This window comes from Mobula birostris, chromosome 21, assembly GCF_030028105.1.
Source record: "Mobula birostris isolate sMobBir1 chromosome 21, sMobBir1.hap1, whole genome shotgun sequence".
Classification (NCBI taxonomy): Eukaryota; Metazoa; Chordata; class Chondrichthyes; order Myliobatiformes; family Myliobatidae; genus Mobula; species Mobula birostris.
This window is the reverse complement of record NC_092390.1, coordinates 41497094-41511014: the sequence shown is the minus strand read 5'-3', so window position 1 is coordinate 41511014 and position 13921 is coordinate 41497094. Positions and strand designations below refer to the sequence as shown.

Genomic DNA, 13921 nt, shown 5'->3' with positions numbered 1-13921 from the left:
GCGTGAGATGATATGGCTATCGGGACTTCGAGACTTTTTTTTTACCGTGCCCATGGTCTGCTCTTTATCAAATTACAGTATTGCTTTGCACTGTTGTAACTGTATGTTATAATTAAGTGATTTTGTCAGTTTTAGTTTTGGTTTGTCCTGTGTTTTCTTGTGATATCATTCTGGAGGAATGTTGTATCATTTTTTAATGCATGCATTTCTAAATGACAATAAACGAGGACTGACTGTCCTCATAATCTAAAAAAAATGTTCTGAGGGCAGGGTTAAACTAAACTTGACTTAATTCAGATCACAGTTACTCAGCAAATCATCTACAGTATCTAATCAAAGAGTCATCCAAATTACACAACAGTTTATACTTACTTTTCATGCTTCTTAAAAGCAGGAGATTTTGAAACATCTTTTTCCAATTCAAATGCTTTCTGGGCACACTGCATTACGAAGGAGTCATCATTATTCATGTATGCAAGTTGCATCAAACGTGTCCATACCTCCAGCTCCAACAATTTATCAGTCCAGGAACAACTTGATACTTTATTTTCCAACTGTAAATGTTCACATAATTCATATTAAGAAATATATACATTTTATCCTGGAAATTCGCAGCGGGAGTGATTCCAGCAGATATGCCAGGGTCATGATTCCTGTCAAGATCTGACATTGATTCTGTTACAATTTGCAGCAGCATCCAAAGGAAAAAGTGGTTTGGAGAATCATCTGTGAAATTCTAGCACACCCTCATTAATGGCCAAAAAAAGCCAAAGAAGATTACCAAAATTAGTTTGAATCAGGGAAGGTTGTTCGATTTTACTGCACAAACCCGGGGATTATGACTGCACCACACATATTAGCTGATTATTTGACACTCAATAGCTTTCTTCTTTAGGGATTACCTAGATGCATACCTTTTTTTTTTACATTATATACATTGTGGAGTAAAGTCTCGGTCTCTCAGATATCATCCTGGAAATTAAACCTAGATTCATCGCTTATTGAGTCAATAGGGGTTTCAAATATTACAGCATGGAAACAGGTCATTTGTCCCATAGAGACTGCATCAACCACCCAGTTACACTGATCCTATATTAATCCAATGTTTCAGTGTTCCTATAGCCTCATCAACTCCCCACAAATTTGACAACTCACCTGCGCCATAAAGACACTTTATAGTAGCCTGATAACCAAACCACACATCTTTGGAATATGAGGGAAATCATCCACTGAAAATCTATACAGTCAGAGGGAGAATGTGCAGACAACACCCAAGGTCATTACTGAACATTGGTTGTTGAAACTGTAAGGTAGTGGCTCTACTAGCTGTACCACTGTGCTGATCTAATTTAAATCATTGTATGATACTATCACACTATTTTTATTGGAACTAACATTGCTTATGGAATAACAATTTATATTGAAATGTATTAATATTTAAACACTTCATCACACTGTCAAGTCAGTTGTTTACCTCAAGAAGACTGGGGACGGTAAATTTCATCAGCCTGTTGCTATTGCATGACCACATCTCCAGTGCAATAAGAACTTGGACCATTGAACTCTGGCTGTCATTACTTTGCTGAAATAGATGAAGAATACATCAAGTCATGTATAAGCATGAAATATGAAATATTGAAATATTTCATGAAATATTCAAACATACTGAGACTTTAAGTGGAATGCAGTGTCAATTATTTCATCCTGATTTACAGAGAACTAAGAGAAAGAGACCTACTGTTTGCATTAAATTGCAATGCTGTTATACTAAAGCAGTGCTTCCCAAAGTGGGCACTATCGCCCACTGAGAGCAGGGGGAGTTTATAAGGGGGCAATAAAGAGGGCGGAGGGTGTGGAGCTCAGTAGCAAATTGGAGCTAGCTGAGGAATTACAGGCTTAATCTAAGAAACAAAATGCTTATTACTGTATAAGCATTTGCTCCTCAGTGCCAATTCATTGATTACAGTGATCATATAATTACCTCATCTCTCAAGAACCCACCGTTCTCTTAGACTTTGCTTGAAGCGCACTATAGTTGTGGAAAAGCGATGTGACACTTCTGTAGCTGGCATATCATGTGGATTCTGGACTGAAGAAATCATGTCATCTCCAGGCCCAGCCTATGTATTATTGCTGTTCACAAACTGTGTTAGCCAGTACATTTCCCATACTTTAAACACAGTGAGGCAATTGCTCTAAATTAGGGTATGGTGTTCAATGGGATAAAGTTCAGAATCTTCCCTTTCAAAGGTTTTTGACTATATTTCTTCAGCCCGCGGCCCAACTGAGGTATCACTGCCCCACTTTATGTCCTTTCAAGCAGAGAGTCAAGTTTTTGCCCAAGCTATGATGAAGTCATAACTTTCCTCTTTATTGATTACACATAAGTTTGGACTTAATCAACAGATGATTGACCATGGCCGTTAATCCATAACAATAATGGCGAAGCAGACCAAACAAAAAAGAAGTATAGACATTCGAGTGTGGAGCAAGCAACCAACAGCAGCCAATGTATCTATTGTGTGAAAAGGTTTTTTGACAACATTTTCATATGATGTAATCTGACCTTTCCGAATCTTTTTTCTAAATTTAAATTATATGATGAGAGGAGCGGAGTTAACGACATTATTGAACATGTCCGACTTAAGCTGTTGGTCTAGCCCTGTTCTGTTTTTTTTCTTGGGGTTTTTTTTTCTTTTTTTTCTTTTGGGTTTTTTTTTGTTTATATTTTTTTTTCTTTTTATTTCTTTTTTAATGTTTAATCTCATTATGAGTTTGAAAGTCTTTTATATCTATGTTACTTAAAATTCATCTTATATATGTTGATGAACATTTTTCCAATCTCTTTGTACCAACTTGGTTATTGAGTTCGTAATTTTGAAAAATTAATAAAAAGATTTAAAAAGAAAAGAAAAGGTTTTTTGTTCTCAAATGAAGCAATGCAACTGTCCAGGCTTCTTGAACATTTGAAGAGAATACGCAAGACCTTGGCTTATCTTCAGTTATTTTGTGAAAACTTTCAGAAACCAAAAACACTTCAAAACACATTTGCCAGCACTTCACAACAAAACAGTGATGGTTTGTGTGCTGCATATAATATTGTATCACATATTGCTAAATTTGGAAAGCCCCATATAATTGGATAAGGACTGATTCTGCCAGCAGTAAGGGAGGTTCTGAGTATGGTTTTGCATAAATTACCAAATCAAATAATTAAAATGATTCTGCTCAGTGAAAACTCAGTTCAGATATGAATAGATGAAGTGTCTGAGAATGTGGAGGACACATTGTGCACATACTTGGGACAACAGAATTTGCTCTGCAGTTGGATGAGTCAACTTTTTCAGGCAACTTATCTTTACTTCTTGTTTATGTTCACGTCATAAAAGATGGTTCAAGATTTGTTATTTGCAAGGGAACGAGAAACAGATACAAAGGTGGAGTTAATATATTTGCGTTGTTGAGCAATTTCTCAAAGAGAAGGACATTCTGCTCACAAACATGCTCACTTGTGCAACAGATAGGGCACCAATGACAGGACGCCATTGTGGGGTTATTAATTTCTTGCTAAAAACTGTATCTAACATATTCACTGGGTAATTCACAGAGAACATCTTGTCACATACAGATGTGATCGGCTACACAAATCATAAAATACTTTTATTGCAGCAGTAAATAAAACCAACTCCCATGCTCTTAATTCTCAGCTATTTCAAGAGTTTTTCAAGAGATTTTGAGAATAATGAACAGTTTGAATGTTTACTGTTGCAAACAGAATATTAGGCATGACATTGCTTATTTGTCAGAATTATTCGCAAAGTTTAGTGAAATCAACCTTCAATTGCAAGGAAATTATGTGAATCTTATCAGAATCAAATCAGTTGTCTCCACATTTCTGTCCAAGTTAACACTATTTAAGTGCAACACTGGCCATCACAACCGTTTCCAGTTTCCGAGCCTCTGAGTTGGAAGAGAGATAAAATACCAAGTATACTGTGCCCACATGAGTGAGCGACATAAAGACATGTCAGAGAGATTTCAGGATTTTCTCTCAAAACAAGTTCCAGATTGGTAGTAAATCTATTCATCAATACTTGGAATGAGAAATTAACAGGAAGGATGTTGTAAAAGTGGATCTCACTACAAGATCACTTTGAACTGAAGCTGAAGTTCAAAAAAAAAAATCACATCAACACTTTTGGTTGCAGAAAGGAATCACTGAACACTATCCTGCATTGTTGAAGTAGGTCATAATGTACTGTATTGCCTTTCCAACATTATATTCATTAAAGCGTAGGTTCAGTACAGTCACCCAACTTCTTTCAAAGCAACAAAACAAACTGCAAATTACTGAACAAGGGGATCTGGGACTCCTGAGTGACATTCAGCCTGATGTTGAGAAGCTGATATCACTGTGCCAAACCCCTCCATCTGATTGAAAGGTGAAAAAGCAATGAAGTAGTAAATAGTTGGACTGCTAATGTACACTCTAAAATTGCTGATGGAAGTTGTTTTACTGTAATCAAATAAATAACTTTATTTGTAGCTTTAAATAGATTTGAATAATTTTTGTAATTATTTATCACTGCCTTGAATTTGGAGTTTCTATTTTCTTTCACTTTGCATCATAAGTCAAAATTCTGTATAGTTTTTAGGTAATGGCCAAATAGGGATGAAGGGGGCACTGGGGATGTGATCTGGGAACCAAGGGAGCAGTAACCCAAAAAAATTTGGGAACCACTGCGCTACATCTTATTACTACATCTGCACCTGATCTTAATATAATGCAAAAACTAAATTAGAATTAGACTCAGGCTTATTATTAGTGACATGTTGTAGTAATGAGAAAAATCTAAATTCGTAATATTGAATGGGTGAAATTAAAATGCAAAAATAAAAAGAAACAGAACTGAATCTGAAACTAGAGTAACAAAATCTCCCTTATTGCTAAACAGATGCGTCATCAAACAAAAAACCAACAGTGGGCCTCTAAGAGGTAGATTTGAGGGAGATTTTAAAGCTGGGGAATGTAGGACAAAGGGAAAGAGCTAAGGCCTTGTTCGTTGAAGTCACGATAGCCAAAGGTTGACTGATTAAAGTGAAGGTAAACCTGCAGTATTCTGGAAGGCTGTAGGATTGGAGGAACTTTCAATGAACGCAAAATCTCATAACAATGAGAAATTTTAACTTGAAATTCTGCCTGAACTAGAACTCAAGTAAATAAGCAAACACAGGGATATAAGATGCATAGTAGTTAAAACCTTTACAATGCCCCTCGTGGAGACCAGGATGAACAGAACTGTTAGTTCTGGGCCTGATAACTTCGTAAACAACCCTTTAAAATAGTCTACTCCTTGCTTGATCTATCATCTACTTTCCCCAGTCCAAGCCACTAATCACAATGAGATCATTCCTGCAAATAGTACATCCCTGCAATGTAATCCACCGATCACCGCCCAAACCCATCCCATTTCCCAAGCTCCACTACACCTTTGATAGGCCACACCAGCTTCCATGAGACAAAGCCACACATTCAAATCCTACCAGAATCAATATCCCCTCCCATAGTTTTGGTGAACACTCTTAATAGCCCTCACTTTTACACATCTGCAGCCCTAAAATTTTACTCCCACTGCCTTTCCCAATCTACAGCTTGTAAACTGAGTTCATAAGAGACTGAAGATATTGTAATGCAAACTGCTGGAGGAACCTAACAGCTTGGGCAGCATCTGTGGAGGCAGAGGAAATGTCAATGTTTCAGGCTGAGCTGTTGTCTCCCAACTCTACCCCTCCCTCTTCCCCGCTCAGCTCCATCTGACCATTATCCATCTATCACCTTATCTCATTCCTCCCTCCCTCTAACCTCCTTATACTGTCTACATCCCCTTTGATGCAGGGTCTCAACCTGAAATGTCAACTATCCCAGTACCTTTTCAGATGCTACTTGACCTGGTGTGTTCCTCCAGTAGTTTGGTTTTTGCTGTCAACTGTTTTTGCCTGAGAGCAACAATTTTCCATAAAGCAATTAAATCGTAGAAAACTTGCAGAAAATCTCTTCTGACATATTAGCATACACATTTATGTGTGCTTTCAATAATGTGTACACACATGCACACAGAGCAGACCCCAGAATAATAGAATAATAGAAGTTATACATGGATTTAAAGCAACACATAAAATTCTGGTGGAACTCAGTAGGTCAGGCATCATCTATGGAAAGGAATTATCAGTCGCTGTTTCAGGCAGACACCATTTTAATGTTTCAAGTCTATGGATTTAGAATTATAAATGTTGCAGCATTATTAAAAATAAAAGTCAATCTCCAGGTTACAACAGATTTCTTTCCCAAGAAATGCTTGCAACTTGAATTTTTTTGTAAGTTGGAAATGAAAAAAAGTGTATCAGAGAAGATCACAGAAACAAGGATCAGCTGCTAGCTAGCCACTGTGTCTCAGTGAGTTCAGCACTTCTACCGCTGCTTGACCCAACATTTAATTATTGCAGCTCGAAGGTGGAATGGAGTAAGTGGAAAGAGAAGGCATGCAGAAATGCCCTGTCCCACCCAACAGCAGATAGCAGCTGTTCCAGAGCAGACAAGAAGTCCATCCTCATACATCCCACTGGTCTCCCAAACGCTTGTTTGCTGGTGTGATTTGTTCATAAGCCAAGTGTTTGTTACCCAGTGAGAGCTTGTACAGAGCACAGAGGCAGAGTAAATGGGAAGGCAAGATCAGAGCTAACAGGAATGATTATGCTAAAATGGCAAATAATAATGTGTTAAACAATGAAACATGGCAAAAGGAAATAGTAAAAGGTGAGGCAAAGGAAATAAAACATGGCTCGAAAGGAGATTTGTAACACTAGCTTCAGCATCTGCTGTTCAAACATGACGTCTTCAAAAGAGTGCTCAAAAGGATATCCAGAAGTTAATCAAAACATGTAGTGCCTTCTCTCAATATTAGACACCAATAAAGTGTGGGATGACAAACTGAAGTGACAATTGAAGTGCTTGATTAATAGAAGTGACCAAATGCACATTTATCCTCCTGACTAGAAAAGACCTATGTTTGATCTTACTATTTTAAAGGAGAATGTGCCATAAGCGGAATGAAGTGCAAGTGAACTGCTGTGGGCATACTGAGTTTACAGCCTTGAGTGGCATCTCTTGCACTTATTCGAAAAGCAAGCAGGTGGGGATGACAGAAGAGTAGACCAGGAGTGGACCATTCTGAGGAAATGATATCACTGAATATAATGCATAGAATGAAGATGATATGTTGATTGCAGAAGCTGGTGCAGCTCATTTCAATCTGCATCTAACATGATCACCATAAATCAGTCTTTGGAGTCTAGGGTGGGAAAATGAGGCATTATTTTATCACGTGACTTCATGTACACAAGAACATGGAGCTTATGTGAATTAGCAATTTCTCTATCAATGGATACTAAAATTACATGTAAAGTAATATTAGAAAGCTTTATTGTCAGATTTACACTAATTTTCATAACAATTTAGGGATAAACTAGCTATTAATTTCTGAGCTGTTATTCCATCATAAAAGACAAACCAAAAATTTAAAGCTCATCCTTATGTTGATTGCATTATCATCCCTCTTCCGTTTTTGCAATGTGACAGTAATAGGCAAATATCAGAGCCTCCTTGACAACTGCTTGTTATTCACCTGGGCTTCTTCTGCATCTTGTCCTTGCTCTAACCATGACATCTAGAATAGAACAGAAAAAGAAGCCTCACAATCAAACCATAATCATATATACATTCTTCTAACTCACATTTTCCTCCCCTGTCCCTGCAGCTACATTTGGAAGAATTATGTCATTCTATTACCAACTCCCTGAGATGCAGATTGGGACTTCCATACCATAACTTAAGATAACAACCTAACCTAGCTACAACACACGTACTGACGCTGATTTAAATTAAATACAATGTTCAATTAATATGAAATCAATGTCAATTAAATTGCAGCATCTGACATAAATTTACTCGAAACCACATCACATACCATCTGAAGCCATACAGTTAAAATTTCAGTGCCAATTCCTTCAAATAAAAATAGCATTTGGCTTTCTGTCTCATGGGCTTGTAATTCTGTCATTAATAGCACTTCTATCTTTACTTCCCAAATTATCCTGATCATTCTGCACCTTGTGGGTTAATGGCATTTTTACATTTAAATGCCACAAGGCTTCATGGCACAATCCATTTCCCACATTTAATTCCCACACTGCTCCAGATCAGTGCCAAGTGTAATATATTGACAAAGGTTTAACCATTATTCTGTTGATGAATGAAAATAATTTCAAACAGTCAATTTTCCAAGTGAGTTAAAAGAACCTCATCATGAAACATGAGAAAGCAAATCAAAAAATGAAAGTAAGTAACTTGCAAACTGTTTTACCTCATCATTACTTCCCAGACTTAGTCCTATCTGTTGTTGCAGAAGCTGTTTTATCTTGACCCATGTGATTACAAGCTGATGCCTCACAGCAATAGGAATAACATCAGAGGGCACTCTTCCATTTGTTATGCGTAATGCATATTCACAGATCTACATTCCAAATAATACTGTATTAATTATTCCTATTAATAGCTTTAAAATATACCAAGCTCCTGCTTATGCAGGGTTGCCCCCAGAGTCTAAGTTAGTTTTATTTGGAAAGCCAAAGTTTGATAGGGGGAAACTGATTAAGCAATCCAAAATTATGAGGAGCAGACACAGATAGAAATGGTAGATAGTGGGAAATGTTTCTCCTAAGCATACTGCAGGTCAATAGAAGGCAAAGCTTTAATGTAAGAAATAGGAGTATGGAAGGAATTTGAAAAAGAATTGCTTTGAAATAGAACACATAATTTGAGAGAGTAAGGAAGAAGATATTCACAAACCATTTAAGTAGTATTTAGATGAGCATTTGATTCATCATACATACAAAGCTATAGGCCAAATTAGTATATATAAATTATTAATGGCCAGCACATATATGATGGGCCAAATGGCCTGCTTCCCAGCTCTATGACTCACTATCAATTTATAATACTTATTACATTGAAAATCTATACTTATGCAAGCATTTAGTATGTATTCTTTGGTTTATGTTCCTTGCAGTGTAGTGATTTTAAACACTAAATTTAGCTTAATGATATAAATCTAATAGGTAATTAACTATGATTTCAATGGAATGAATTATGTACACATCACAGGAAAGCAGTCTCGGTAAACCTTAGACTTTTCACATATTTAAAAATACTACTTTAGATCATGATGTTTGGCCCAGAATTAGGCAATTTGGTGCATCTAGACCGCTTCACCATTCAAACATGGCTGATTTATTCTTCCCCTGTCTTCTCCCATAATCTTTGACACCCGTAATAATCAAGAACTTATCAACTTTTGTTTTAAATATATCCATGTATATTTAAAGGTTGCATGGGATCTATTTCAACACTGCTTTAAGCTTAGTACTTTATCAATGCTGCAGACAATCCTCCCTTCTTGGTAATTTATGTTAATCAGTTAAAATGAATATCATTCCTGTAATATGCATCGCTATGATATAATGATAATGATTGCAGTTAAATTATGTTGCATGCGGGATTGAAATACTGAAATTTGAAGGACAAAGTCAAATAAAATCATTATGTTCTTCTGCAGCATGCCATTTAAAGACCCTCTCAGAATATTTTTAAATTCTATCAATGTTCAAATTTCAAAGTACATTTATTATCAAAGTATGTATAAATTATTCAACTATCAGATTCGTCTGCCTAGACAACAACAAAACAGAAAACCTGAGTGAATCCAATTTAAAAAAGACCAACACCCAATGTGCAGAGAAAGCAAGAGGAAAAAAACTGATCATGTAAACAATAAAACAAGCATCAACATTCTGAATGAAACTGAGACTATAAACCAAAGCCTGGAGCAGCCGGAGGAGGCCCTTTCGTCTCAGTCTCAGTTCATCACACAGAGGTGCAAATCACCGTGACGCTTGCAGACACTAAGCCCGGAGCAGCCGAAGCACGACATTGCCTCAGCCTCAGCACTGAGGAGATCAGAGTAAAACGTCACAGAGCAGAACTGGCTCAACCCTTGCCTCTGATCCTAACATCCTGCGTTTTCAGTCCATCTGGCTCAGTGTTTAAATTGCCCAAGCACCGGGTCACCCCTGCACCCCGACCCTGGCCCTGCAACAGAGTTATGCTCTGGGCTGCTTCTGGCCCATACTCAACCTTTCCAAATCGGCCTGGCGCTTGGATGGAATCAACCTCGCTCCCGGTTTAGGTGGATAGGCTTCGAAACAACTCTGCTATAACTTTTCCCCAGTCCACTCACTCTAACTTCGTTTCTGACTCTGACTCAAACTTCAACTTCTCCTGGAACATCCCTCAACCTCACTCCAACTCTGTCTCGCACCCACAAGCCTTGACCGTCAGATCAGCCTCAACTTCACTCGTCTCTTCACTGTTTGCTGTGATCATTTACCACTATTTTCCATATAAAGAGTGTTATTAATCGAGCATTTAGACAAGTTTCTTGCTTTGAAGACCACCAGTAAGCTATTGTCCACCTTCAATAGCGTCATCTTAAACCAGAGATATATGTAAACTATGTCTCACAAACTACAGTAAATTTCTACAGGAAAACATATTATAATGAAATTTTCTGATAGCTGGAGTTTAAGGAATGCACTCAGAACAACAGCATAGCCTGTAAAAATATTTGGTGAAATCCCATACCTGGAGAGCTTCATTTAAGTGAGGGATACCTGCAGGATCAACAGACAAAACCCGCAGAATGTTCGTTTTGTCAAGTTTTTTTGCAGGTGGCTTTTTCTTATCAGGAAGCGGAGAACCCTTGTCAGATTCACTTTTTTCAGTGCTAATTGGGCTGGGTATCCAAGGTTGAATCAATCCTTGACATAGACCATTGCATAGCATTACTAAAAGCACAGTTTGCCTATTGAATAACAAAAACAATTTCGTGTCACATCCTTTATTGACTTGTATAAAATATAACAAACGGCATTAGCATATATATCAATATTTCTGCTGATGTTTCAGGTAATGCTCCTTATTGAACACCCTCAAAATAATTGTTCTGCATTCACATTAGTGTTAATTCTGCCTTTTATACTTAATGCTGGCGGTGTCTTTAAGGCTCATAATGTGTACACGTTTCCTTGTTTTATTTTTCATGACTATTTTTCAAAATACCATATATGTGGGCATGTAACTTTTCCTTTAGTAACATTAAACCTGAGAGAAAGTTTAGTTTTTTATGGCATTGTTCCATACTGCCGATACATGCTACGCTGGTGAGAGAGGAAAATTGCCCTTTTCCACTCTATCACTGGACACACAAACTTACCCACAGTGTCCTGTCTTCTTCAATGCATCAAGAAGTGCCTGAAATGGTTTCACAAGTTTCTTATATCTCCCAGCAACTAACAGGTGGTGATTATAATTCCAGATATAGACTGCAGCATTGCATACAATGATTGCTTCATTTAATTGCATACCCAGTTCTGCAGCTCGTAGAAAGCTTTGTGTGGCAGAATTGGATAGATAGTCTATCCAGTTTCTGAAAATAAATACATAAATATTAAGGATAGAATATTATGTTGTACCTCCATATCAGCAATAACATATAGATATAGATTGTACAGATTTTACATTGTTGCTGGAACTTTGTACCTGTATTAAGTGCTATGAACTATCTGTTGCCACAGTTGAAACGAAGTTCAAAAGCCCTCCAAAAACAGGTGTATGAATTACAATGCAGATTTATATGCTTTTTCAGTGGAATGCAGGCAGTAGTTTGAACTTTGAACATCAAATTCATTGGTGCAATTAAAGTATTCTTTCATCTAAGTTCACAGGCAAAAGATCAATGTAAAGTGATTTGCTTCAGTTAGAACTGGTCATCATTGCTCAAAGCTATTCTGTGTCCTTAATGTTGACAATCAGAATCAAAATCAGGTTTAACCTCACTGACATATGTCAAGAAATTTGTTGTTTTGTGGTGGCACTACAGTGCAATACATCAAAAATACTACAAATTACAATAAGAAATATATTGTTATAAAAATTATAAGAAATTTGAAAAAGAGTAAGAACTAACCAAACGGTGGGGCGGGGGGGGTTAGGATCTGTCAATATTTTGTGCAGTCAATGCTGGATCTTACTCTGTTGCTGATGTCTTCCGAGGAGTAGGGAAAAACAGTATAGATGATGCATATTGAGATGAAATTCACCCAATGATATCACAACCAAAAATGATTCTGATGTATGGGATGCAAATAACAGAAGAATGCACCTCATACTTTGTTCCACTTTCTGCGCCACAATCTTACTCCTGTCTCTTCGGCATTCCAAATATTTAAGAACTGCAGCTGTGTCTGTGCTGTAGCTCTCTATGTCTCCATTGGGACAGGTATGGTGGGTTTCGATCCAGGTCCCTGTTGATGCGACTAGGCAAGGTAACAGTTTGGCATGGATTATATGGGCCGAAGGGCCTTTCTTGTGCTGTAGTTCCCCATGACTCTACGAGCAGTCAACAGATAAATAGAAATTGCATAATAGAAGGTATAGGCTTTCTAAAACCCTCAGTCACCATCTGAGATTCAATTGTTCCCATCCTTAGCAGGAACTTTGGTGAAATTGGTAGTGAAAGGAAGGTTGCAAATGCTGCAAAAAAAAGATGAATGGTTTTCCGGCAATGACTGCGGTCCAGGAGGAGCAGGAAATTCACCATTCTGATTCCAGCAATTAGCACTCTTATAGTTCTTAAATGTTATCAGTTCAAACATTTAATCAGGTCCTGCTGTTTAACTTCACAACCTCAAAACGGCGAACTAGAATCCACATATCATTTCCCTCACCATTTCCACATTAACACGTTAATACTGGATCTTTATGTCTAACTCTTACATCATGGTTTTGTAAGACTTAAGATCTTCAGACTGTTAACACATTTATTGCTTTTAAGAATAAATGGTAAATTATATCTTCTTTAAGTTTATTTCATATTATGCATGAGAAGTTATTTGAAAAAAGGAAAACAGTGATAAAGACATAAAATTGAAATACCTGTAAGTAATCCATTCCGGAGATTCCTCTAAATTTTTGGCTACAAATCCTGGAGAATGAGTTTGTTTGTCTCTTGGGAAAACTGCCTTGTTGTTGAACTCTGCACCCTCTGATCTTAACAACTGAATTGTTGCCTGAACAAGGAAGATATAATAATAAACCTTTAACTCTATAATTAAAGAAATAAATGTTACTAAGCAAATTTATTATTTTTGGAGAGACACAAGACAGCAGATGGTGAAATCTAAAACAACAATCTTCTAGAGGAATTCAATGAGTTCAGCAGCATTTGTGGAGGGAAAGGAACTATTGACATTGATGATAATTTAAACCAATGTATTAATGAACTACCTACCTCTCCTTTAATGAAGTGTATGTCAGCAAGTAGTCTGATTACATCAACACTAGAATAAAATGTTTTGCCTGATGAATGTAACAACAATGATGAGATCTTAGGATTATTATCGAATTGAGCATCAGGAACATTAATACTTGCTGCATTAACACCTAAAATAAATCAAAAATGGCACACATGATACATTTTCCAAAGTATGCAGATGAACTATGAGCTTTTTAAAAAATAATACAACCATTTCTTTGATCTTACCTTCCTCACTTTTTTCTAGTTTCCATCGTCCATCATCATACAGCAGGCAAAATTGACAAGCAACACGGCAAACATCCCAAACTTCTTGCTTACGAGCAACTTTAACCAAATCAGTCCAAATTCCCACCCTATAAGCACAACAAAATATTATGTATATTAAACCAATGCTCTGTCTGGTTTCCCATGTATATGTAAAAGATTCTATG

General features: G+C 37.0%; 1 protein-coding gene across 8 annotated transcripts in view; it reads right to left on the bottom strand.

Annotated features, from left to right (window-relative positions):
* cfap46 (cilia and flagella associated protein 46) overlaps positions 1-13921 on the bottom strand; it is a 196643-nt gene that overhangs the window by 127478 nt on the left and 55244 nt on the right. For 6 of the 8 annotated variants that reach the window (XM_072239758.1, XM_072239765.1, XM_072239761.1 and 3 more), the window contains exons 15-23: positions 13716-13843; positions 13464-13615; positions 13109-13242; positions 11388-11600; positions 10757-10976; positions 8421-8570; positions 7683-7724; positions 1475-1582; positions 373-554 (exon numbers count right to left, since the gene is read on the bottom strand). In XM_072239758.1, the coding sequence (XP_072095859.1) occupies positions 373-554; positions 1475-1582; positions 7683-7724; positions 8421-8570; positions 10757-10976; positions 11388-11600; positions 13109-13242; positions 13464-13615; positions 13716-13843 (1329 nt within the window). The remainder of the gene's footprint in view (positions 1-372; positions 555-1474; positions 1583-7682; positions 7725-8420; positions 8571-10756; positions 10977-11387; positions 11601-13108; positions 13243-13463; positions 13616-13715; positions 13844-13921) is intronic. The other 2 variants (XM_072239763.1, XM_072239766.1) reach the window with 2 other exon arrangements.